At 38.8% G+C, this 26,828-nt stretch overlaps 1 protein-coding gene across 5 annotated transcripts in view; it reads left to right on the top strand.

Moving 5' to 3' along the window:
• Window positions 1-26,828, top strand: part of CLIP1 (CAP-Gly domain containing linker protein 1) — a 67,960-nt gene that overhangs the window by 6,397 nt on the left and 34,735 nt on the right. For 4 of the 5 annotated variants that reach the window (XR_014618935.1, XR_014618936.1, XR_014618937.1 and 1 more), the window contains exons 2-9: window positions 5,538-5,733; window positions 6,178-6,746; window positions 18,231-18,355; window positions 19,400-19,616; window positions 22,871-23,068; window positions 23,460-23,563; window positions 25,374-25,434; window positions 26,447-26,479. Coding sequence is in view for 1 of the 5 variants with exons in the window: in XM_084297378.1 (XP_084153504.1) it covers window positions 5,640-5,733; window positions 6,178-6,746; window positions 18,231-18,355; window positions 19,400-19,616; window positions 22,871-23,068; window positions 23,460-23,563; window positions 25,374-25,434; window positions 26,447-26,479 (1,401 nt within the window). In the remaining 4 variants the exon portion in view is untranslated. Of the gene's footprint in view, window positions 1-5,036; window positions 5,213-5,537; window positions 5,734-6,177; window positions 6,747-18,230; window positions 18,356-19,399; window positions 19,617-22,870; window positions 23,069-23,459; window positions 23,564-25,373; window positions 25,435-26,446; window positions 26,480-26,828 lie in introns of those variants that run through there. The other variant, XR_014618938.1, reaches the window with a different exon arrangement.

Genomic DNA, 26,828 nt, shown 5'->3' with positions numbered 1-26,828 from the left:
CCTCTGGGAGCTGGCACATTCTTGCACAGAGGGAAGTATTCTTAAAGAGGTAGAATGAAGCAAATAGTGCAACATGAAGGCATTTACTTTGTTCAAAGCCAGGATATAGTTGTATTTTTAAATAGTATATTATTTTCAAAAGCCTCTAAACTGAAACTTAAAGCATTATTTTAAGTGCTTTTGGAATTACATATACTCAGCTTTTACAGAAATGTAATAGCAGCCTAGGAAACCACAAATACAACTTGTAGAGCTGTGATAAAGATTAGGTCTGAATCATACAGAAGATGCTTATGTACTTTAAATTATTTGTCTTTTGCACTCTGTTTTAAGAATACCATAATGTTGGGAGATGTATGTGTAACCATGAGGTCTTGGAGTCCTTAAGGTAATTCACGGACCAGAAAAGAAAACTTCCCAGGTTCCAAAATTCCAAGTTATTTTCTCCCTAAACCATTGTTAGGATTTTCGAGGAATGATTCATGAGCTTTTGAAAGCTTGGCAATAGTGACATGAACATTAAGACTGTGAAAGAGATAGTTAAGAAATCTTGTTCAGGCTGCTTTTTCAAAAATAGTGCTTCATTTTTATCTTTCATATTCTTTTATTTGTCTTAGGAAAGTGACATTTCTGGATTGTGGCGGTCTTTGAAATATATTTTCTGTCACTTTTCTGCAGAAAGCGTTGTCTGATATATTTCCTATATGCTATATTTTCTTCATATTATGGTAAGAATTTTTTTAAGATCTTCTCTGTTTGCATAGCCCTTGGAGCTCTTCAGCAGTATTATCTACTCCATGCAACCATTTTTTAATATTTTCAACATATTTGTTAGTCTTAATGTTTATATGTATTTTGAGGTAAAAAAAGAGGTATTTTTAACAGAGTTAACAAGTTGAAGTGGTCTCCTTTCTGAATTTAGAAAGGTGTTGGCTTTGAAAAGCCACAGTATTAGTCTCTTAATGGTATCAGCTGAGTTAGTATTATCTTTCCAATTTGAAATGTTTTGAAGAACTCATGCACAACTCATACCAGATGATCATTGTTTAAAATAATATTTTCACTTTATTGTACAAACAAACCACATGAGAGTAGTGTTCCAGCCTCAAAGTACACTGCACAGAGTCAGACTGCATGTGTCTGCATGCAGAAGACCGGGATTACGCAGTCTGTTTCGAGTCAGCTCAAACATTATCCTGCTCTGTTCTGGAAAGTCCTCTTTGTTTCCACCCCAAATGGACAGACAAGTTGCTTCTCTCCATGGAAACACTGTGTCTGCGCCACTGAAGTCACGAGTAGTGATGTTAGCAAGTGATTCTTCCTTACGCTGTCAAGTCACAGTTTCAAATGTTTTATCATTTAAGTGTTTTATCGTATTTTTAATGTTGGCACTGTGTGGCACTAGGTAAGGAGAGAGGTGATGGCAGCAGGCTTGTCAGATGTCAGCTAACCTTAAAGAACAATTGGTGCTGCTACGGTCTTGTCGTGACTGTAGGGTTCTTAAGTGGAATGAGCTGAGACTCAAACGTATTCTCTTTTTTTTTGTAGTGCTAGTTGTTAAAATACACTCTAGAACAAAACCATGGTGGGCAGCTGTTTTATTATTGTGATTCCTCTTTGATAGCTGGAAAGTATTCTGCTTTGAGGTAATGCTAAAAGCTTTTGGTACCAGATCCACTTTTGCTAAGGCTGAAATATTTTCTGAGATGATTGGTAAAGCTTGACTGTAAATCAAAGGGTTTAATTGCATTTCACATGCATACTTCATTAGCAGTTTGTATGATGTATGAATGAAAACGTGCTTTGCCTTGCTCTCCTTTTATATTCTGGTTTAAATTTGCTATAGCTACTACCAGTTCTGGATGTCTGAACTTTTGGGAGTTCAGTCTGAAGTGCCTTAAGTTAGTATATTTTTTCCCTGGGTAATGTTTTTCTCCCCTCTGTTACTTACTGTCACTTCAGCACTTGAGCCTTTAGATATCTTTTCACTCATGAAACCGGAGCATAGGTAGTATTTAGTGTACATCACAATCATCTCACTCAACTGAGTGACATTTGTGTTTCAGCAGTGTCTGCTGCTTCAGGAGCTGTCTGGCTGAATGCTTGTTTTAATTCGGTATTTTTTTTTTATTATTTTTTTTAATCTCAGTTTGCCAAAATAATTCAATAATTCATATTTACTTATCAGAGTGGTAGGTCTTATTTTCTTGAATCAATGCTTTTCAACTTGTTTCTTGTGGATTAGTTCAAGGTCTGTGAAAGAGAACCAAGAAAAATAAGGATATTATCAACTGGCTAAAAGGGTCAAAGCAAGGATTCATGTCTGCATTTGAGAGTTTGTAGTAGTCAATGCAAAAAAAAAAAATACATTTCATTCAAGAATGTCACACCATATGAAATCATGTATTTCCCAGTAGCAGCACAAGTGCAAAGCTTGTGTTTAAAATCTCTTTGCTCCCAACAACAGCGTTCGTAAAATGTGCAACTTTCTGAACACTTAAGCAGTGTGTATTATCAGGCTTTATGGGCATTTCCTTAGGTTCCTGATCTGATCTTTTGAGAAACTTGCAGTTGATGTTACTGCCTATTTGTTATAAAAATTCTTTTCAGGAGAGCTGAGCAAGATTCAGAGAAGGGACGCGAACAAATTGAGACAAGCAGCTAGCTGCCCTCTCTCATGAGGACTAAAATGAGGTAATTGACATCTGAAGCCTGTTAGGAAGTGCCTAAAATCACTCCTTAGAAACTTGGGCTTTCAGTGTTTTGTGAATTCTATTAGGAAATATCAGCGTCCTGCCTATTTCTAAGACTCAAAGTTGCATTTTCCCTGTTGCAATAAGGCACTAAATTGCCAAAATGTTTTGCCTATATTTTAGCAGTTTGTTGCATTAAGCTACAATTTCAGGAACTCTGAAACCAGGGCACAAGGGATTGTGTTACTTCTGGCCTAGTTGAAGGCTTGTGCATTGAAAAAGGCAAATGACACAGCAAATACATAACCTCTGACTGTGGAGAGCGGGATTAAAATATGAATGAGCACCTTGAGCCAGGAAATGCAATATTAGAAGGTTCTAGCTTTCTGTTGGCCAAAGGCTTGTTAAACATCTATTAATAAATAATTATTTGAAACAGGCAAGATGTAATTTTGCAGCGTGTTTTAGTGTGTTTTATTCTTTCAATATTCCTATCCTTGCATGATACAGGTGTTTACTAACTGAGTGGTACTGGAATGGGGTCTGGGGAAATAAAAGGAAAACAAACAGAAATGGTAATATGTGGAAAACAGAGGCAGAATACTGTAAGCACATTTTTAGTGTCCTGGTTTTAGAAGGAGGTCTTCCTTAGGGAAACTTGCTTCTGGTCCAAATGAGGTGGTTGAATTCCCATAAATGTTGTGTTTGACACTGTCAAAGAGGACTTTGAACTAAAAAGAACTGACCTTGATAACTCCTGCATTCCTGTATTTGCACCACATCCATCCTTATTGTGTAGAGTTTTCCTGTTTTGTGGATTTAGATGGGTTGAGGAAAAAATAATAGAAGCAGGCGTGGAGATCCTGGCATTGGAAGGAAGGGAATAGGGATGAGGAAGACAAGGCAGTGTGTATGTGGGAGAGAAAAGGATGAAAATATGAAGAAATCTGATGCACGCAGATTTAGCAGGGAAGATAGGTATGTAGTAAGAGGGAAAAAACAAGTGTTTCTTCTGTGTTGAGTGACATCTAACATGCTCCTGTGCCCCTGTATAGCTGTGTGCCCCTTGTTTCTTGCGTAGCTTTATGATATTTCATGTCTGTCCCTCTGCTTTGATTTTAGAGCTAACTCTGCTTTCATGTTCATGAACATGAAAGCTCCCGCTTAGAAATTATTAGTGAACTGGCATACGACAGGCAAAAACAATGGAGAAATTTTTCACTTTGGTAGTCATAACTCTGCAGATGGGTGACTGACATACTTCTGGCAATGCTAGAAAAATGTTCATCAGTCTGCACAGTGCTGCTTGGAGTTTTCATGGAGTATAACTTAAATTGTAGACAAACATGCAGTCAAGGCAGTAATTAAAACTTTTTAAAGTATAACATTTTTGCAGACTTAGAAAATGACTTGAATTTGGCATAGCCAATCTTGAAATAGCCAAAGAAACGTTTCTTTGCTATTTATGTTCACAAAGCATCATGACAGATACTTTCTTTTTTTTTTCCAAGGTGAATTGATTTTTAGGAACACTAATTTCTGTAATGTGCTGGCTGTTAATAATACAGGAAGGGTAAAACTTCTCCTGGTAGGTAAAAGGCTTTTCTCTAGCTTTTATTCCTGTACTACGATATTCTCTGCCCTCACTAGGGTTTCTCTTGCCTTGAAATGTGCCAGTTATGTGCACCTGGGCACTGCTGGTGAGGGTTTGGGGAGCCTGCAGTTGGGCAGCTTTTTGCCTGTGCATGTGTACTGACAGCTGCCAAAATGCCACGTGAATCGCAGGACGGAGACCTGGCTTCTGTTTGTCGTGTCCTGAGCAAACAGTTGAGCAAGCAGTCTGTTGCTACATATCTGCTTGCTTTTTTTTTTTTTTTTTTTTTTTTTGTCCAGGTTTTTGTTTACATGTGTGTTGTTTTTCAGGGGAGCATAGCTGTTCTGTCAGTGCCCTAAATACAAGGCTCAGCAAATATCCTGGCTGTGTTCGTGCAGACCAGTTTATGCTTTTGATGGTAGGGGGAGACCAGTCAGCTTACAGTTTGGTTTTAATTCATGTTATAGATAAAAAAAAAAAAAAAAAAAAAAAGCCTTTCTAAAGCTTTTGTAATCAGAAGGAAGATGCCTTCTGTGGCTAAAACCTCAAGGCACAGTTCCTGAAAGTCTTATAGTTGGCGTGCCGGTCTGAGAAGCACAGGGAGAAGCAGGGCCCCCCTCCTCTTTCCAGCTCAGAGCTGGGGCACTTCTGGGGACTGAGCGAAGTGTCTTGTGATCTCGGACACGCGATTCCCACATTGCTGAGGTAGATGTTTACTTCTTAGTTGCCATCATTTAACTCTGTTGATCAGCCTTAGCTTTTCAGTTCCAATCTCTTTAAAACTTCATTCTTTTTATCCTGAATTTCCCTGTTCTCTTGATTTTTCTTGCAGCTAATTCTCCAGTCTCAAGTTATTTTTGTTGGGATATTGCAACACTTGAAAAATGTGACTGAAAACAGTAGGGCGTGCAGAGTGGTTATATCTGTGCGTAATGTTGTTAGTAATGCAGTTAAGGGCTTTGTTTTTCTTAAAATAGCCTTCGAGTTTAAAGCTCGACATGAATACAGCAGCATTCACTGAAGAGAGTTATTTTGATGCTTTAGGTTCAGATTGATGTCTTTTAATAGGAAATAACTTTTGAATAAATTGAAGGCTTGGAATTGCTATCCTGGGAAATGCTGCTGGTTGTTACTGTGAAGTGCATTTAGCATGCGTTTCATATACAGGCTCTGTGTGTGTATGTAGGGTACTTTATTCTGCAGGAGCTCCAATACTTATTTTGTTTCATGCCTAATATTTTTCTGTACAGGTTTACTCCAGAGTTGGAAGACAGAGAATAGTATATTGTATCCATGTTTGGAAAAAGGTAGTTGCTGTAGACGAAGAGGACTAACTCTGATATCACAGAAAGATGAGTATGCTAAAACCAAGTGGACTTAAGGCTCCTTCAAAGACCATCAAGCATGGGGCTACATTACTGAAAGCACCTGCATCTGTTGCAACCGGTAAAGAATATTTAAATATCTTAACTTTTATTCATCTCTTACAAAAAAATCTTCTAAAAGCTATGAGCATACACTACTTTTACTATTTACACTAAAACACTTTTGCTCGTATTTCTGATGTAACAAAAATGATGTGTAAAACATGCAAAAAAAATAAATATACTAATTGAATGCCATCTTGGTTCAAAACAAAATGTTTTTAAATGGTTTTGATAAAAATCTTGTGAAGATTATATTAAATGCGTTGTGTCTCTGTCCTTAGGTTTTGAGTTACTGTGTTCTGGAGATTACAGTATTTTCATAATTAAGAAGACATGGAATTGTGCTCTTCCTCTTAGAAATAATGTTTTTCCAAGTGCTCATTACTTTCAAACTATGTAATGATGCTTCCTGGAATATAAGTGCATTTGATTCCTGTTGCTTTCTCTTTGTGCTTGATTCCAGCTCCAGCAGAAAAAGCAGCTTCCAGTGAAAAGTCCGCAAGTACAACCACTGCAGACGCACATGATGAGTTTGTGGATGATTTCAGAGTTGGGGAACGTGTTTGGGTCAATGGAAATAAACCTGGCTTTATTCAGTTTCTTGGTGAAACACAGTTTGCTCCAGGACAATGGGCAGGGATTGTTCTAGACGAACCAATTGGTAAGAACGATGGCTCTGTGGCTGGAGTTCGCTATTTCCAGTGTGAACCCTTGAGGGGAATATTTACAAGACCATCGAAATTGACAAGAAAAGTGCTGACAGAAGATGAAGCCAATGGTACTCAGGCAGCTCATGCATCTAGAGCTACATCACCAACTTCCACATCAACTGCTAGTGTGGTGTCTTCGTCCCCTGCTGCGCTTCCCCCATCAGGAATTCCACAGAAAACAACACTTGCTGCTAAGGAACATTCAACTCCTTCTCAGATTAGCAATCTTTCAAAAACTGCAAGTGAATCTATATCAAATCTTTCTGAAGCTGGATCACTAAAGAAAGGAGAAAGGGAGCTCAAAATTGGAGACCGAGTTCTGGTAAGATTTCCGTGCAGTTTCCGTGTCTGTTTTTTGCTTGATGAATTGTAACTTCTCTTAACACTCAGAACTTCTCTACTGTTTCCTTGATTCAGGTAATGTAAATTCATGTTCTAGCTTTCTTTTCATTGGGTGTCTTCTGTAGGTAAGCTCTTCCCATGCAGTTTTGCATGTTATAGGGAGGTTTTTGCAGTGCCAAGACAAAAAGGTTAATTTGGCAATGTCTATTTTGTTATGTTTTGCCAGTGTTTGCTCAAGACCAAATGTTTTTATTAACCTATACTCAGTTTGTCTTTCTAGAACTGCAGTCCCACTACATAAAATCTGAGCTCGTTAGATTTCCATGCATCTCTCTTTCCCTATTCAGGGCTGTATCTTTAGAAAGCTAACAGTTCAGTAATTGATTGTTCCCTTGAGTAGTGATAGGCAGCGACAGAAGTAGTCACATAATGCCACTGATCACCCAGGATTTACGTGTTCTGTTGGTGATGTGCCATGTTACTTGGCTGCCCTTCATAAATTCAGAACCATAAATGCTTCTGCTGATGGATCGCTGTCATCCTTTTAAAAGGGAGCTAAGTTTTGTTAAACTTTTTTTTTTTTTTAAATAATTGTATTGTGTACCTTTCATGTTTGGATCGATATTATATGGGCTGGTATGGGTTTTCTTGTAGAGGCAGCGGGAATGAAGATTTACCATAACAGCCATGGTTTGATGCTAGTAAGGTCCCAAATTCTGTTTAAGTAGAACAGATTAAACTTAGTATTTCGTCCTCTCTGCTTCCTGTTTGCCTTAAGTCTTCCTGTTGAATCATCAAATGGTAGTTTGAGGTTCCTAGCACAGCATAACAGTGATGCATGTGTGTAATTTACATGCCAGTGTCAGACAGTGTGCGCAGGAATATGAATGTTAAATGGACAGGTTTCTTGTCTGATGGTTTTTAACCCTTCCTGTTGTGTTTTTTGTTTTTTTTTTTGTAAATATTCAAATTTTGGTATTAAGAAAAATGAAATTTTTGATCCCAGGCTAATCTTTTTTAGTAGATCCTAGGCTCTGCTAATTCCTAGTAATAATTCAAATATAAATGTCTTAAGTCTCCAGATCACTGGGAATAATAGAAAAGTTGGCTGAATAATCCATTCATCCACTAGGGTCTTTTTTCCTTGCCACCGAACTCCTTCCTGGCCAGCACCGTGGACTGTAGAGCTGGACTGTTAGTGAGGGATTGCTGGAAACTGGCCTCAGAGCACCAGTTACTGTGAAAGACCTGCCTGTCACTTACTGTGGCTCGCCTAGGTGATCCGTCTCCATCACTGCTACAATTGCAACTGGACTGCTCTGTGGCACGTCATTTGTTTTTCATTTATACTGGCAGCAGGAGCTTTTCAGTAATGTTACGCAAGGTGAGAGGCTTTATGGCATTTGTACTTCCCACCTCAGCACAGGATTTCCCCTCTGAGCCTTGAGACGCTGCAGTCTGACCGCCCTGTTGGTACCAACTAAATGCTGCCTCCCTTCCTCACTGCTTGCACTGACTGCTATTGAATACTCAGTGAAGGTCCTTAGCAATATGCCGTGCTGATTAGATACGTGGGGAAAACAACTGCTGAGAATTGCAGCTTGAAAACAGTGAGCCTCCAGCAGTGCAGGATTGCAGTTCAGCAGAACAATGAATTCATGATAGACAAAAGCTCATTTGGGAGTCTTATTAAAATACTTAACTGGAAAAGTATGTCCTCAAGGGCAAATTCATATACGGGTAAGGCACAGCTCATTAGCTAAGATTACATTCTAGAATGGACTTCAGATGTGGCTCAACTTTGTTGATCTTTGTGTGTGATCTAGGGTGGGGAGTGTAGCCCTGGAGTATTTCAATCTGGTAATTTTTTTCCTCTAACTTTGATTTTTAAATGTATTTAATAGGAGTTATCTTAAATTGATCTTTTCAAATTTTTAGTTAGGAACTGACTGGGTCTCAATGGTACCTTCAACAATAAAAGCTAAATGATAGCGTGTTTTTTTTTTCCTGCCTCATCTGGGTTATCAGGAAACAAGAGGCCATTCTGGCAGATGTTTAAGTGCCAGAGAAATGCGTTTACCAATTCACATCTTTCCTTGGCTTTTTCTGCATTACAAAAAAGTTGACTTAGGCTTGCTGAACCTGAAATGCTGTGTTGAAAGCATTTCAGGCTTGACAAATTAGCATTTCCCAGCAGCTAAGCTTTGTTGGAACATTTTTCAGTTCCTACTGAAATGTTAGTCCTGTTCCCCTGGAAGAAGAGAAGCTGTAAACTCTTCACGATTGCTTTTGCTTTGTGTCACAACAAGTTACTGCATCGAGTGTTCATAGCCAGCGGTGTGGGGATGAGGTAGCTTGGTTAAAGGCCGTATGTGCAAAGAGATCCTGAAGAGCTGATTAAGGCTCTAGTGCATGGTGTTTGTTGTTTTGTGGGGATAGAAAAAATGTCTTAAGTTTATTTCCTCATTCCTTTGATGTCTCCATTTGTTTCACCAGTCTTTGGTGTACTTAGAATTCACTAATCCTACATGGTCCCATATTTAGAGTCACTCCCAAACTTCCATGGCAAAACTTTAAAAATATCCAGATATTTAGTAGTAAAGGAAGTTTTCAATGTTAGGTATCTATTTCTGCTTTAATTGGGTAGAAAGAAAGGAGTCGTAAAGGATCTTCCCTTAATTCAAATACCATTAGGAAGAGTAGTGGTGACACACAAACTGTTTGGGATGCTCAATCAGATGGTTGTCAGGGAAAAGAAATTCCCTGGTAGAAAACAAGTGGAGTTGTGGGGTGATCACCTACGTATTCTGGAATGCCTGCCAGCTTGGAGTGTTCCGTGTTAGGTTGTGCAAAACAATGCAATACTTGTGGAGATGAAAAGATTCAGGAGGCAAAGCTTTACATTGATGTGCAGGCTTGCTTTTCCAGGGGACAGAAGACGTTTTTCCAAGAGGCCTGGCATGCTTAAACAAACAAACAAAAAGTTTCCTTAACATGAAAACAGGCAGTGCTGAAAGGTATATATGTCTGCTGAGTCAAGTTGCTGTGTTTTCTAATTTCTCTTCTTGAGATTCTGGAGGAGTCAAAGCAAAACAAAAGCAAATCAAACTACGTTGAGTGAATGCACAAGCTGAAGCAATAAACCCCAACAAGGATGTTCCTCGGCAGCAGGAGACATCCCTTAGATTTCTATAATTTACTCCTTCTCAGAAATGATCAGGTCAGAAGAGTGCACAAGCTCTCTGCTGGCTTGGAAATCTTCTTCAGATCCCAGTGTATCTGAGCCAAACTCACCAAGCCTGGACTTAATTGCCTGGCTGACTCAAAGCTGAGCAGTACTTTTCCTTTCACTAACAAGTATGATGAAATACTTTATGTTCATATGTAGAAACGCTGAAAAAAAAAAAGGGAGATAAGGTACATATTTAAAGAACTGTGGTTTCTGACACGTAACTCATTGTTATTCAACTTTTCATTTGTTGTATTGATGTATAACTTATGGGAAAAATAGCTGAATCAAAGGAAAAGCTATTAACGCAAAGCATAATTAAATAGCTCTGTCTTAACCATAATTTCCACTCTTAACATCTAAAGTATGTTCTCGGATCTGGATGTGATTTAGTTGTTAGAAAGAGGACATTAACTCTGGGCAGCCTGATCTCATATTTGGGGGTTGCTGTAACGTACGAAATGTCTTTGGGGAAATCCACACTTCCTTCATTGCATCGGTCCAGCCTCTCCGGGGTTAATGACAGCGCAGTCCAAAGTTTAGCACAGCTAGAGCTGATTTGCCTGCTGAAAATGAGGCTGCAGTTTTAGTGTTTTAAAGCTAGTATAAATAGGAATTCCTATGCAGAGAGAGTGGTCCTGACCTCTCTTGTCTGCTCCCTTTTTGTGCCGGTGGAGGTGTTGTCACCAGGTAGTAAAGCAGGTAGGGAAAGAAAAGACCTAGCTGTGAACTGATTCCATAAACAAATTGCTGTCAGGCTCAGCTGGTTTCTGTTTCCTGCTCCAGTCGCAGCCAGAGAAGCTGTTTGCCCTGGCATTGCAAACACTTATGATAGAAGAGCCCCATGCAAAGTTGGTTTAAACAAACAAACAAAGAAAACCAAAACCCAACCTGTTGAAATAAAACGGGGAAACCCGCTTTGTGGGACAGTTGTTGCACCTCCTAAAGGTTAAAGCAGCTTTGAGAGCATCTTAGGCTTTTTGCTGGATGGACCAGATGCTGTATTTGTAAATAAATAAATATATAAACATCTTATCAACCTAAAGGGCCTTAGCCTTCTCAGAGGATTAAAGTGCTTTCATTCATTTAACTGGTTACAGCTTCACCGTGGTCTGCCAAATCTGATGCTTCTGGAGCTGAGCTGGAAAGCTGTAACTCGGGCCTCTGTCCATATGTTCCCTCACAAAAGGCTACAAAATGGATTGATAGGCATCTGCTGAGGGGGCCTTTTTGCAAAGTTATTCTCTATGCACGAATAACATCTAATTTCTTTTTATTGTGTCTGTTTTATGGCGTTCACTGTAAGTTATTTCTCGCTTAGTTATTTCTTATGAAGTTCTTTAGTGTTGCAGAGGCCGATAGGAGATTATTGTCGGATTTGTTTCCACCCATGTAACTTATCTTCAAGTAAACATCGCGTAAGGCTGCCAACTGATTAAACTCCAGCACTCTTAAAGGGGAAAAGATTTCACATGTTGAGAGAAGTTTCTCCCTTTAAAAAGCAATCCTGCGTTGCTAATATGGTATTTTTAACTTTTCCATTTTCTAGCTTGTGTAACATTCTGAATAGAAAATTATTTTCTGAGTTTAGCCTATTTAAAAATCTAAAATAGCCCATATTTAGCTGTTAGAAAAGCAAATATCCATTTGCATTGCTACAGTTAGAGCAGTGCAAAAACATCTTGCTATAATGCATACGAGGATAGAAAAGGAAGAAAGATTTGGAAGTTACGGGCATGCAGTCATTGTGGCTGTCCCCTCCTGAACCTCACTTGTAATTGCAAATGCACGGCATGCCTAGCTGCTCAGCCAGGCTTTTGCCTTATCCTGGAGCTGAGTTGACTCTAAGGTGTTTAGATGGCTTTGTCATGTTAAGTTAAGGGATCCTCATATTTATGGATGTACACTGAGACAGTGTTTTAGCTATTGTAAAGTATGCATCTATAATGCAGATTAGTTTGTGAAATGGCTGCTGCAGCATGGAATATGAGAATATAGCTGAAGGACAGAGGGTGAAGCCTGGCTGTAGTTCATTGTCTTGGTGATTTTTCTCTGAACAAACTGCAGCTTTCCTTTTGTGCTAGCTTTAAGCAATGTTCAGGACGTGTCGTTACCTGTCTGCTTATGGGTGAATAAGATGTTAAATTTATATCATCGGTGCAGCAAGGTGCCAAGTCGTGTCTAATCGTGAGTCCTTTGGTTTTCGCAGCTCCTTATTTAACTACGTTGCAAGTGAGTTATTGTGACCAAACAGCCATAACAGGCGACTTCCCGCAGTCGTGGTAAGGGTTTGTTCGTGTAAGGCTGAACTTTTTTTGTGTGTGGGCTCTGTCTCCGTTCCCCAAGGAGTGACATCCAGGAACACGTTGTCCTTGGCCATTTCTGCACAGGATGGGTGAAGGAACAGTTTATTTATTTACTTACTGGAGTCTTGGCCTTTGCTTTTTTTGTGGTGGCAAATTCACAGGTGACTTTTGTAGTATGTAATTGCTTGTTAGATTTTTATATTACTTCCTTTGTGAATAACTGGACTGCAGGAATTGAGCCATGAGAGCAGATCGTGTTTAATTATTAAATTGGTTTCTTCTGGCAGTGGAGGGTTGTGTGATAACTCCCTATCCATGTGAGTGTCTTATTGCACATTAGCTCTGTTGTCTGCTTTGGCCTTGGTTTTGAACTTTACCTAGCTACAACCAAACCTGATAGAAAAGTAGGGGTTTCAAATATAACTCCTTACAAGTTTGATGAAAACAGATAATCAAGTTTTTTGGAGCTTTGCTGTACCTCCACAGATTTTTGCACGTCAGAGAATCTGCACGAGCAAGGTCTTGTCTAAATGCTGTTCTCATCAAATGGGAGCAGCTGCAGTCACTCTTACATTTTTAGATAGCAGTCACTCGAGCATGATATCCAGTGCCACAGGAAAAGCAGCATCATTAATCCTGCTATTCACAGAATTGCTGGTTTGAAAGATCTGAGTCACAGAAGTAGGTTTAAAGTCTGGTAGGTACTCCAGCACTCTTCCAGTTGTGCCTTGATCAAGTGCCTGATGTTACTCAGATATTTTGAAAAGAAATATGATGAGCTGGAAAAGTAGAAGCTAAACTGTCCAATATCAGACAAAAAAGGGGAAGGGGAGGCAAAACTGACAGAGCTGATGTTGTGTCAGTGCTATTCAGCGCTTTGATTCTTGCTCTGGAAGTAATTGTAAATCCATCCTGATAAGCCTCTGGATGGTCAGAGAGGTAAATAACAATGTGTGGAGCAGTCCAGAGGGACTTGTTTCATCCCCACAGCCCGAGCTGTTGGTTGCATTTTGCATTTGATGGCAGTGTGTGCAAGCATAAGAAGGAGAAGATAAGCTGTGCCACAGCCACGGGGAGCTCCCTCCTGGGGGGGACAGCAGCTCTGGAAGATCCAGGAGCCAAAGGTACCGAAAAGGAGTTCATGGTTTGATGCTGTGGCAAAAGGACTGATGAGAATATGTGGTCCTCTGAGCAAGGCTGACCGTGCTTCTGGTCACTGCCAGGACATTGTGTAAAGCTACAGCCTTCGTGTTTTGAAAAGCATGTTGGGAACATTGGAGAGGATTCAGAACACAGCTGCAAAATGACTCAAGCTGGAGAACATAGCTTGCAATAAAAGATCTGGAGAACTCAATCTGTTTTATCTATGAAAGCAAAAGTTGAGGTGGCTTGCTTACAGTGCATGCTCTTGCGTGGTGAATGCTGGTTGCAGGAGAGCTCTGCAGTCTTACAGATGAAAGCCTAATGCGAGTCAGTGGCTAGAAGCCACAGTCAAATTGTTTTATTTCAAATTTAAATATGTTTTTAATAATGGAGAGATTAACTATGAAAATAAGCTGCCAGTGGAAGTATGCTTTCTTATGGTTATCAGCTCTGATCTAAAAACATCAACACGTACAGCTCGGTTCAGCGCTGTTACAGGGTTCATTACAGATGTAAGCAGATGAAATGTAAAGACCTGTTTTGGGAGAACCAGAGGAGATGACCTGGTGGTTCCCTCTGGCCTTGTGCGGGTGAAAGATTCAATTAAATACAATTGCTTCTGCCAGCTGGAAATGCTTCCTCTAAAGTTTGAGGAACAGCTGAAAGACGATTCTGAGTAGTAGATCCCAGGTTTTTCAAATGTGTTTGTGAGCCTGGGTGCTTTTTGTTTTGTCAGGTGTTGAGTGTAAGGGGTTTGAGTGCTTCTGGAAATGCCCAGCCTCTGTCACAGACATGGAAATATCCAAGTGAGGCTTTTTCACCATAAATCAGTCCTCAGGCACGAGGGAGGCAGAGCTTTTCCACTCTGCTCATCCAGCATGAGTAAATGATACTGTTTTGGGGACAAAGTTTCAGAAGTGGGTATCCTCTCTTCAAAGAGATTTGTGCTTTTCAGTAAAGGTGGTCTCAAAGTTTAGACCATCTCTTTTTATTTATTTATTTTTTTTTCCTGGGTTATTCTGGTTTATGTTTCCTCCTTCTGCTTGTCTAGAAATGCAGCTCTACACACGCTCTCACAAAGTCTGACATGCTCATCCCAAAGTGCTTTCATCAGGAAGTTTTTGAAGTTTTTAACCGCTTCAGGTTTACAAACCTGTTTTTTTACTTCACTTTGCATGGCAGCAAATTAAGGTGAGCTTAGTTAGTATTTGATAAATGGGACTTACTCACTTTTTCCATGTGTTTGACATAACAGTAGTGAATTCCAAACAAATTTCCTCACCTTGCCATGATTGCTAGCCTAACCTAGATACTCAGGTATATTAGTGCTTTGTGTTTTACAGCTTGCCTATACTGAGTGTGATAACATTTTAAAAAGAGGTCTGGCAGTTCTTTTCTCTGCTCCATTATTTTGTGACCTGACTTAAAATGAAACAAGGTCACGGAAAACTGCCTTCTTGGTACTGATGCTCCATTTCTCCATATAGCTTTTAGAAACTTGTGCTGACCCTGTCTCTAAAACCAAAAGCTTGGAAAGCGTTTGCTTACAGCTGAGCAAAACTGCAGATAGCTTCATCAATGCCATTAGCACTTTACTGCCATGGTGTACTCCAGTTCCTACTATCGGTAAGGATAAACATGTCAGTGTTTGCAGAAGCCAGAACTGTAGTAGCTGGCGATTCAAAGGAGCTTGATTAGGTCTGGGGAAAAAAAATAAAAAATAAAAAAAAATCTTTGGCATTCTTCCTTGCGTCTTGTTTTAAAATAAGCCTGGTACCATGGTTACAAGACCAGTCACATGGCTCTTCTCCTGGGATCTCACGTTGCGCATCCCCATATGTTCCCGGGACATGAATTCGTCCTCGTGCTCCCTCCTACCGGGCCCTGGGCTGGGGTCCCGTGTGCACCCCCCGTGCCCTCTACAGCAGCTCCAGCCAGGACCAGCCCTTGCCAAGGCTCCTCTTCCGATCGCCTCCTGCGGGGAGTTGGATGCCGTATCTTCCAAATCAGTGCCATACATTTTTTACCTAAGAGTGGAAGGTGAGCAGGGCCAAGGTATGAACCGAGAAGGAATGCGTGTTCTGCACCCAAGGTTAACCCGTGTTTTCCTGGAGCTGGCTCTATGGGCTGAGAGGTTTATTTCCAGTTTGAGTTGGTGGGAACAGCCTACAAACAATTTTCCCTGTCTCTGGGAGCCTTTGCTCCTAACTATCCCTTTTCACTAGTGGCTTCAGATAACTCTGTCATGCTTTCCCCAGGCACCTTTCTCTGGAAAGTCTTTTATTTATCTATTTTATTTTTTTTAGTAGTTGACCTGCCACAAAACCACAATAAGCTTCCTGGCCACTTCTGCAAAAGTTGCTGAGGAATCCCTCTGTGCAACTGCAAGCCTGACTATTGTCTGCGAGGGGATGCTCCTTATCTGGGCTATTGTTTTAGATTTCCTGCCTCATTTCTTTAATGGGTTCTTTCTGGCCTCCTTTGCTTTAACTCTGTTTATTCAGGCAGAAAACAGTACAAAACCGACCAGTGAAACTGTACACATGGAGCTAAAGTCTTTCTTTTCACCTAAAGATTATCCCAAATTTAACTTGTTTATTAAAAGCAAACAAAACAAAACAACAACAAAAAAGAAAACTTGCTAGAAAGGGAATGACAAGGATAACTTTCAGGCCTAGGTACACCTGACAGCACACACATGCATGTTTTTCCCTCGCACTGTTCAGTTAGACGTTATTTATACTTATGTTTATGGTATTTATCCTCTAGAAAAAGTAGGTTATGTATGAGGGTGAATAACGTGTGGACTTCAGGGATAGCTTTTACCACAAAATACTTTGAAAAAAACAATATTAGGTCTTCCCTCTTCATCCCTGTGCCCCGGAGGCTTAGAGGAGATCTGGATTCCAGGGGACTGTTTTGGTCAGTTTGGTCAGTTTCCTTTCCAAGGCAGTACTCTCGCTTTTTTTTTTTTTTTTTTTGAGAGGGGATGTTTGTCTGTTCTCTGCCAAGAACACCAAATACCAAACATTCTACTTCTACTAGTTACTATATTAGGATGACTCGTGATAACTGTAAACTTTGTGTATTTTTATTCCATGGAGAAGAACAATTTGCTATGGCAAGACATAAATGTAATCTTCAGGTTAAGTCTTGTTTCAAGATCTTCTCTAATGACAGAAGAAAAGGGGGCTGCCACCTTAAACAGGGATGAAAAATATCTGCTTTTCCCATTTCAGTAAGATCAAAGGGGTTAATTATTCTTCCTTGGTTTTCTGAGGCTTTAAGTGTGTGGATTAGGATTTTCTTACCCTCAGCTGAAGCCTTGGATCTCTAACAGAGCTGTCAGCTCTGCGCAGTTGATGAACTAGGAGCTAGAGCACAAATGTGTGTCATCTAACTTAGTACTTTGAGGACACTTAGTGCTTTCATGCAAGCTAATGTACTCCATTTCCAGGCTCCTCACACTTAACCTCTTGTGCGAACACTTCTCAAATGTATTAAAATGAATTATCTAGTGTACTGCGATCATGCACCCTAATTGATGGCACAAGAAGCCTGTTGTTCTCTGGTTACCCTGGGAAGCTCCCCACAAGGAATACAATGTCTAATGGAAAAATTACATAAAGTCCTAACATACTTTTCAGCACATAAAAAGGAAAATTACAGTCTTTGTGTTAGCAGGTTACTGCTAACTTTCTGCTAAGGCTGTGAAATAAATTCCTCATCTTGTAATGAGTGCTGGAAAATACAAGTGAAAAAAACAACAGTCCTGAAAACATCCACACTGAATCCAGTGACTCTCTTGAAGAGGTAGTTTTCATCAACATTTGCTTGTTTTCTTGGTGCTGGATACAGGCTGAACAGATTTTCACACCAATAGGGCACAGCATATTGTCATTCTGACCTGCAAGAATCCTGCAGCTCTGGCTCGTGGCCCTTCTTGGCAAACGTCAGTCCCACTGAACACCTTTTGCTTCTTCACCTAATTTAATTCCTTCCTCCTCTGGGAGTTATAAAACATGGCAAGTAAGTGGAACAGGATCAAGATGGCTGTAAAGATGTAGGATTTTAAGTTTGAAAGCAAATCATTTCTAATCTTCCATTTAGGGCTATTAAAAAAAAAAAAAAAAATCAAGAAAATGATTCTACCCCTCCCTGAGAATTCAAATAGTTGTTTGCATCTACAGTTTTGCAGTGCTTTGCATTATGTAAATTCTCCCAAGTGCAAAAGCATTGTGCTGTGTAGTTTCTGAATTATTCCTTTTAGAAAATACGACTTTTTTCTCATTGAATTTCTTTTACTTTTCCTCACAGAATTAGAATAAAAAATAAGAATCCCTTAGAAAACATTTGTTGCTGACTGAAGTTTGTGTGAAAATGTAATACAGATCCTATTGCATTCAGTTTGCTGGTTATTCCGTGTCTTGCTGAATATCTTGTTAATCATAAAGCCTTATCAAGTCATCTAATAGAGTTGTGGCCTCAATCTTGACAAACTTTTCCCAAATACCAAACTGGACAGAATTAAATGCTAGAGAAAGGTTTTGTCTTTTTTTTTTTTTTTTTTTTTTTTTTTTTTTCATCTTATGCAAACAATTTAGTTGTGAAGATTTGTTCAAGGTATTAAAACAACCCATAGGCAAAAGAACATGCAGCTTGAAATAAGAACTGGTCGCATCATTAATGTGCTTTGTGAACGTGATCATACTGAATGCTTTCCCACTGGATTTTGTATTTCATTTGGAAATGCAGTAAATACAGCTGTGTGTCTTATTGCTTCAAGGTTGGTGGAACAAAAGCTGGAGTTGTGCGTTTCTTGGGAGAAACCGACTTTGCTAAAGGAGAGTGGTGTGGAGTAGAACTGGATGAACCCCTTGGAAAGAATGATGGAGCTGTTGCTGGAACAAGGTTAGTTTGTCATCAGATAGACACCTTAAAGATCTTGCGTATCTCTGTTTTGCTCTGTCTTTTTAACATCTTAAATTAAACTTTATATCAAGAGAAGCAGTTAGACTGTAAACCTGACTGCTGGTGGGAGGGGGATCCTTACACACTGATTTGAATTTTATGACACCTACACATCTCTGAAAGTCTGCATCAACCCCACGTTCACTGGATTGGTTACTCTCTCCTAACTCCCATGTGAGTTTTATTCATAGACTGATTATGGAAAACACAGTTTTCAGCTTTTTGAACCTCTGCTTGGTTTCCCAGTTTGACATGAATTCTCAGTTAAGAAAATATCTCTAGGTGTCTAAAAGCTGAATTTAAGGGAAATTCTCCTGCATTGCAGGAACTGAAAGCTCGTATAGCCACATTATAAAGACTAGGAACCATATAGATTCTTCCTTCAACAAGTCATATTTAGAAAATATTCACATCACAAATTATCTTTCTCATGTGGTGTAAAGAACAGTTCTTTAACTCTTTAAAAAGTGTTTCTACAAGGATTGTGCTACTTTAACATGGGTGTTCACAACTTACCATTTTAAAATTATGATTCTATATAACCAAAGATACATATTCTGTATAATCAAATATGCATTTATGCAATCAAATATATAACTGCTTGATTAAATAATCTGATTTTATTTTTAACTCCTTATCACCTTTGTTGTTGGCAGCTCAGAGGAACATCTGAAAGAGAAAGGATGTGCATGTTTGAATCTGAATGGAGTATGTAGGAAACAGTTCTAGCTCAAGAGTTTTTTTTCTGTTGAATTTCTGAAGTCTGCTGTAATAGTGCTATTGCAGCCTAAAGAAGCTCCCTTTTCAAATCCATTGTTTAAAAAAAAGGTCTCAACCTAATATAGATGAGGCTGTCACCAGCTGTTACCCTGTCCTTTAATACTGTTAGACTATTTATCTAGAATTCTTTGTGAAGCCAGATCGTGTATATGAAAAGACAGAAGTTAATTTAGTACTCTCATCTGTCTGCTTTGTTTTTCAAAGGTATTTCCAGTGTCAGCCAAAATACGGTTTGTTTGCTCCAGTCCACAAAGTTACAAAGATTGGATTCCCATCGACTACACCAGCAAAAGCGAAGACAACCGTGCGAAAAGTGATTGCGACTCCCACAGCCCTGAAACGTAGTCCAAGTGCATCTTCCCTGAGCTCCCTCAGTTCTGTGGCCTCTTCAGTAAGCAGCAAGCCAAGCCGTACAGGACTAGTAAGCTTCTTTTTCTATTGCATGCTTTACATTCCCAAGCAAGAATCCACGTGGCACTTGCCTGTGATCTACTTCCATAAATTGAGAATAGAACAGATCTTGGGGAGAGTACAATGTACATTTAATTGTGCTCTCTTTTTCATTCAAAGCATGCATGAAGGAAGGAACTCTTAGCTAGCCCTGAAGAGTAGCTGAATATTTGAATATTTAAGCTTACACAGTTAATTCAGGCTAACTGAGTTATTGCAACAAGAAAGGGGCTTGTGATGCCAACAAAATGAGAAGGCATCAATGTTCTCTGACTGAAATCTGTGTTTAGTTGTTAATTTTTCCTAGCACACCACAAATCTCTGTCATATGGGGTTTGTGTTTGAGGATCTGGTTTGCACTAAAGCTTCCGTGGCTCAAACTTGTTTCATTAAGCAGGAAGCTCCAAATTGTCAAGTTGTAAAAGGGTTTCTTTTACTCTTAAACAGATGAGTCAGCTGCGAAATATAGAAGTAGCAGTCATCAAGTTTTTGCTGACAAGAAGCCTCTTTCTTTTATTTTGGATTTGTTTTTTAATCTTATGAATTCATAAAGGCAAAATGTTGCAAAGTACAGTGGCTCAGGTGAATTTTAACACAGTACTAATTCCACCTAATACACTTACTATGGATTCTTTTAAAGTTACTCTGTTACATAAATGTCCTAATCTTGGGTTGCAGCAGTAAAACAGATCTTCTGAGGAAGCTGAATTTAAGAAGTCTCTTTTTAAAGGCAGTTAAAAGCACAGATTTTTTTTTTTTCTACGATCACCTTTTTTATTATTTTCTTTAAAAACAAACAAAACCCAATGTACATCTGACTGGAAAGAGATCAGCTCTCACTGATCTGGGCCTAGTTAGCTTGCATACAGCTCCATTGACAGCAGGTGCAGGACAGGAAGGTGAAGTACTGTAGTCCTTCAAAACTGAAGCAGATTACAACTGAACAGAGGTCAATGGTCGATCAGGGCAATGGGGTTAATACCTTATCACAACAAGTGTAAGGGATTTTTATTTGGCACAAATGGAGGGACTTTGTTACTTAACCCATCCTGGAAGCTGCACCTCTCGCTAGGGAGTGCCCCCTAGTTTGAAGCTGTTGCACTCAGTAATGCCTCAGGCTCAGGGAATGCCTGCTCAGGGCAGTTTGTGGGCTGACAGTGAAGTGTTAACATGGACCTCCACATTTTATTTGGTATGCTATGATATCCTCAGCAAGAAGAGGGTACAGTTACACAGTGTAAATGTTTACAGTATGTTCGCTTGTTTTGCTCTGTGCTATGCCCCAGGACTTTCGCGTGTTTTGAGCCTTAAAAAATAAAGCTTCCATAACCCATTATTTCTGGAATTAAAATTCCAGCTTTCTTCTAGCTCTGTTCTCAGGCAATGTGAAGATCTGGTTACCATCCAAGTAAAAGGGCTGTCAAAATAATTTTGACACTTAATTTCTTTAAAAGTTAAGCTGCTGAAGAAACAGGTTTTCCCAAATCTCCCAGCAAACTTCTCTTGCTCTGATTTTTAGGAAAAAGTATAATTTTTCTGGAATCCATTGCAGTCTTACATAGTCTTCTCAGTTAGTCAGGTCTGTTGGTGTTTTCTTCTTCCTGAAAATCAACTGTCAAAGTAGGTGATCTAATAACTTAATAGGGCTGGTCTGTTACAATTGGCATTTATTTCCAAGTCTGAAGGAAGTTGTTGCTTCTCTTGAAATCTTTTCAATTCCTTATGGAATCAGAAATTAAGTAAGTATGACTAGAAGAGCTAGAATTGTTAAAAACCAATGCATTCTGGAGTGAGATGTTCTCCAGAAACTGAAAGGATGACAGACAGCTGATCTAAGCATCAAAGTTGAAAGATCTGGTTTATTTAGTCCCATACCTTTAAGGTCATTGAATACAGTATTTGTAATAGATCAGAGATGTATCATTCGAGGCTGTAAGTAGACGAGTTAGAATAGTTCTGCAGCAATCCTGGTAACAGAAGGGGAAGCATGTTTTTGTGATGACAGAAGAATACGTCCGTGTTACGCTTTCTCTTGGGGATGTAGCCTAATGCCAGCATTCCAAGCTGTATATGGCAACTGTTCTTCAACATTTTGATCTCTGAAAGGATCATGAGAAAAACATATTCCTATTTTGGGGTAATACCATTAGAGCTAAAGTTTAACACAACAGAAGGATAAATCTTTGTCTATTGCTTTGTTTGTTTTAAATGAGGCTTTAACTGAGATGTCATTCATTTTTAATACTTAGGAAGCAAATTTCTGAGCTACTAAACATGGGGTCAGTTTTTATAAGCTGTATCAGATTTCTTGATTCAGTTTTTGCTGTTTTCACAACTCTTGCTCACTATTACTACATAATTTCAGTTTATTTACTTTCCCTTCTAGCTCAAAAACTCTTGAGGAAGTAGAAGACAGGGCCATGATGAATTTTCACTGGCACTGGTTCCATTCAGTGGAGCAGAGATCATGCAAGGTCAAGAAAAATCTTAAGGTTCATTTTAGCTATAGTTTTCCAGTTTGATTCATTTTTATCTATTCTCTTTAAAGTTTAATCCTTCAGATTTTTATTTTATTTTTTTCCAGAAGTAATTTAATTCCAAGGATATAAATATATGCTTTAATCAGATACCAAATATACATCTTCATGAGGTTTTAGCTGTAAGGCTGGCTTTTTAAGTCAAGGTAAATGCCTTTGACCCTGAATGTTTTACTCCCATAGCAGAGACATGAAATGCTAGTTGGAGATCCAAAAGCTTTTGATAGAGCATTTGGAAACATTATGTCTTCGCTGGTGACCCAAGATAATGACTAGGTAACGAGAGTGACAATGTTATTAACTTGCTGTAAAGGTGCCTTTTTTTTTTTTTTTAATGCAAAAAGTGCTTAGAAAGCTAATAAGCTAGCCTTTGTGTGAGTCTACCAAACCTACCTTAGACTGAGGCCAGCCTTTTGTTTTCATTTAGCCTTCTGTCTCCTACACACTGCCTGCTGATTGCTCCAAAACCAACCTACTGCATAGGTATGGCCATTGTTGGATTCTAGAAAATGAAGTAATTTAAATGTAAAAGCAAGAAAAATATTTTTCTTTAATAAAAATCCTAAAGGAGAAGGTACAGTAGGTTACAGAAAACGTTTGTTTTACTAACACAGTGTTTGTAGAGTCTGGAGATATCCCTGGTTTTTGCTTGATACAGGACGATTTTTAACTTTCTTACTTTGTGAAGTTGACAGAAACATCCTCCCGGTATGCAAGAAAAATTTCTGGTACCACAGCCCTACAGGAGGCACTGAAGGAGAAGCAGCAACATATTGAACAGCTCCTGGCAGAAAGGGACTTGGAGAGAGCAGAAGTTGCAAAAGCAACCAGTCACGTAGGGGAAATAGAGCAAGAATTAGCACTTGTTCGAGATGGACACGATCGGGTAAGATCAACGCTATTGTTCTTACAACAGAGGCTTTAAGACAATTGACTTAATTCCTCAAATTGTATCTTCTTACTGAAAAGGTCTGGGAGTAAGAGGTAGTATTGCAAAAGTAAAATAGTCTATACCTGTGAGATCTTCCCTGTGGGAGCTTGAGCTTGCTAACATAGCAAATCTGTGTAATTTAACAAATTTTGGTTCAACTTCTCTTCACGTGTCAAGAAGCAATGCTATTATTTTTTTTTTCTGTTATATGCATATTTGAATATAATATTATTCTCCCTTGGCCTATCACTTTATCAAATTGTGATTACTGAGGTACAGATACATAACCTGGAAACAAATTCATGTATTGTCCAACTTAGATTTTGTTCTTATTCCTTCTAATTAGCATGTACTGGAGATGGAAGCAAAAATGGACCAGCTACGAGCTATGGTGGAAGCTGCTGATAGGGAGAAAGTGGAGCTTCTCAATCAGCTTGAGGAAGAGAAAAGGTAACCCAAAATCGTCTTCATTAGTATAACTGATAAAAAACAAACTTTGCACTAAAAGTAAATATTGTGGTAACAAATTTTAATAATGCAGATATGGGCAGTTACTGTACAAAACCATATCACAGTTTCTAAAAATTAATACTAAAATAAACTCTTAAATTTAGGAAGGGAGAAGAGCTATAGCTGTATAATACAGCCAAAGAAAATTATACGGTGATGCGTTACAGCTGGAAGAGGGAATTAAATGTTTTTGAGGTATTGTGTGATTGACTAACTACTCAGACTTAGCATATGGCATTCCTTGGGAGACAATCTAAAGTGGACTGTTTGGAGGCTATATTGGAGGTTATGTTGGATTCCGAATGCTTTTGTGAGAGTCTATTTGGAAACCCATTGTGAGTCTGCTGTAGGCTTGTGTACTCCCTGGGAATTAGTCAGATGTCAACCTCTCTGAAAGGCTTCCCTACAACTGGAAAACACAGACAAGAAGATCCAATGGTAAACCCTGGGTAATTCCATTACAGTTTCCATGCTCCGTTTTTTTTGGGAGGGACCCACTTGTAATGAATTTGCAAAATAAACAGTGCAGTTAGGAATAAAATTATTTGTATAACCTCTACAAAATAATGCAATGTTTTGTTTGTTTGTTTAATTTAATAATAAGTAAAAATAAAAATAATTTTAAAAAGCTTTGCAGCACCTCTGGTAGCATGGCTGTAAACCTCTTTTCACTGAAAGCCAGGTCAGTGGGGGTCTATTTCACCGCAATCCTCCATGGCCTTGAGCTCACCTTCAGCATGTTGCTAAGCAGCATAACAGTGCTGCTGTGTCTGCCTGCTACCCATTAACTGAAGTGACGTCTAACAGCCAGGAAAACATTTCATGGCTTCAGCAGTGTAATATTTCTCCTTCCTCCTAGCCACTCTAGGTTTGTTTACTTTGAAAGCTCCTTGTGATATGTATTCAAGTCAGTCTCAGCAGTAACTTGAAGTCAAATAATCTTTAATCCTCTGTTTCCCAAAGCATAGGGGTGAGACAATCACAAGTTCTTACTGTCCTTTTGTTTCAGACATCTGTCACTTCTAACTCCCTTGATGTAATGATTTCTACACCTGCCAGCCAAGCTCCAGGCACCAGCAGCATGTGCAATTCAAAGGAAAGAAGGCATGCTTGTCTCTTCCTTTGCCCCATCTTACTATGTTGAAAGGAGGAGATCTGGCCCCTTGTTCATTGGGGCATACTAGATAAAGAGAAGGGAGGAAATAGCTTTTTAAAAATTTTAGGTCAGTTACCATCTTCTCACCTCTATCTTCCCGCTCTAAAACTGCTGTATGAACAAGGCAAGCTGTTATCTGTGTTCCTGCATGCACTCCCAGTCTGTATCTTGCAGTTCATCTTGACAGCTAATAATGTGCTTGTCTATGCTAGACTTTCGATGTGAGTTGACCAGTGCACTACCAGAAAGCTCTTGGGAATCTTGGATGTTTCCCAACTTTCTGTTTCTTAGCTTAATGGCAGAATACGCAGAATGCGTGCAGAAGGGTGAAGGACTAAGAGAAAAAACACTGACAGAGGTTTTCTTTTTAACTCCTCAGAAAAGTACCAAGTACTTTCTTCATACAGCTGTAGGAAGATGCCTTTGTCAGAGCTTGCTCTTTAAAGGCTGTGTCTTTCCTTCTCACCAATGTTCTTTGTGAAATACTTCTCATGTCTTAATGTTTCTAGCAGCTTGCTGGCAGTTTTCCATTTAAAACAGTTTGAAAGCAGTTTCTTTCAAAGTTATCTGAATTTTAATGAATTATCCCCACAGGAAAGTTGAAGACCTTCAGTTCCGTGTGGAAGAAGAATCCATTACCAAAGGAGACCTAGAGGTAAAATAGCTCCAGCTTTGCAAACACTTTATATAGTAGGACACAAAAATGCAACCGGTTCATCCGAATTGGACTGTTCTCTGGAAGATGGTGGCAGGAATGATTAAGAGATGCAATCCTGGTCCTAGAGTATGCAAAGCACATCAAAGTAATTCCCATTTCTGCAGTCCCTGAGTAAGCTAACCACCCTGGAATTACGGGATTGCACCTTTAATTCAGTTATACACTTTAACAAGGGTTCTGCTGTAGAATGGCAGTAGTTGTTTAGAATAATTTAATTGAAAAAAATTAAACAAATAATTTAAGTGAAAATAATGTAATTGAAAATTAATTTTTGATATTTTATATTATTTTATATCTTACTAATTTTTCTAATGTCTTCTAATGGAAGATTTATTGAAAAAAATAATTCTGTCAGGACAGTTGTACCCAAAATCTAAACAGCCGTTCATGTGTTCACTATAATAGTATGTTATTATGCAATGAGGTTAGGAAACATTTAGTGAAGAATTGCTCTTAATTACTTGAACACTTCCAATTTTTATCCCAAATTCCAAATTTAAAAGCAAAATATGTATTAGTTGTTCTACTCTATTTGTTGTTTAATCTGAAAAATATTAGACTCTTGCACAGTATAGAGAATAAAGTTAATTGACTTGTGTCCCTGTGAACCCTTTACGATTAAAGTGCTAGCCTTATGAAAGTGATTCATTTCATATAACATTTCTTTTATTTTAGTCTTCCATTCATTTTAAGATACCTATCTAGACTCTTCATAGAATGCTCCTTTTATTATTTAGTCCATGGAAACTTATAGTTTTCTATTTTTTGTTAACTCACTGGATAGTCCTGGCAGACCATGTTAAAGAGTCTGGTCTGTCAAGCTGCATAGCTTCAAGAATTTAAAATTAATACAAGATAATGAGATGTATCCTGATGTTTGTGTTGGAATGATAGTACTAAGTCTTCAGGTGAAATATTTTTTTTTTTTTTTTTTTAATTTTACTGATAGCGAAAGAGGCAGATTTCGGAAGATCCAGAAAATGTAAGAGGGCACTTCAATGTGCAGAGACATCCCATGTTAACAGATTGTGTGCAGAAAATGCTTATACTTATTCACTAACTGCATAATCTGTTATTGAAACATTGACTCTAGTATTTGTGTGCATGTTGCTTTCAGAGCAATTACGTTTATCAAAAAGAATGTGTGTAATGACTAAACGTTGTAATCCCCATTAACTGTAGAGAGGGCAAATGTGTCATTAGAATTCTTTATGGGCAAAAACTCTGCACCTAATTGGAGAGCATAGGAGCTTGTAGAAAACGACTGTCCTGGATCTTGAAATGTCTTTCATTTCTATGTAGGATTTTAGTTGCTCTCTTCACAAAATCCT

The sequence above is a fragment of the Netta rufina genome (genome assembly GCF_964035555.1).
Source record: "Netta rufina genome assembly, chromosome: 17".
In the NCBI taxonomy this organism is placed as follows: domain Eukaryota; kingdom Metazoa; phylum Chordata; class Aves; order Anseriformes; family Anatidae; genus Netta; species Netta rufina.
The sequence above is the reverse complement of the archived record's forward strand: the minus strand, read 5'-3'. Positions and strand labels throughout refer to the sequence as shown.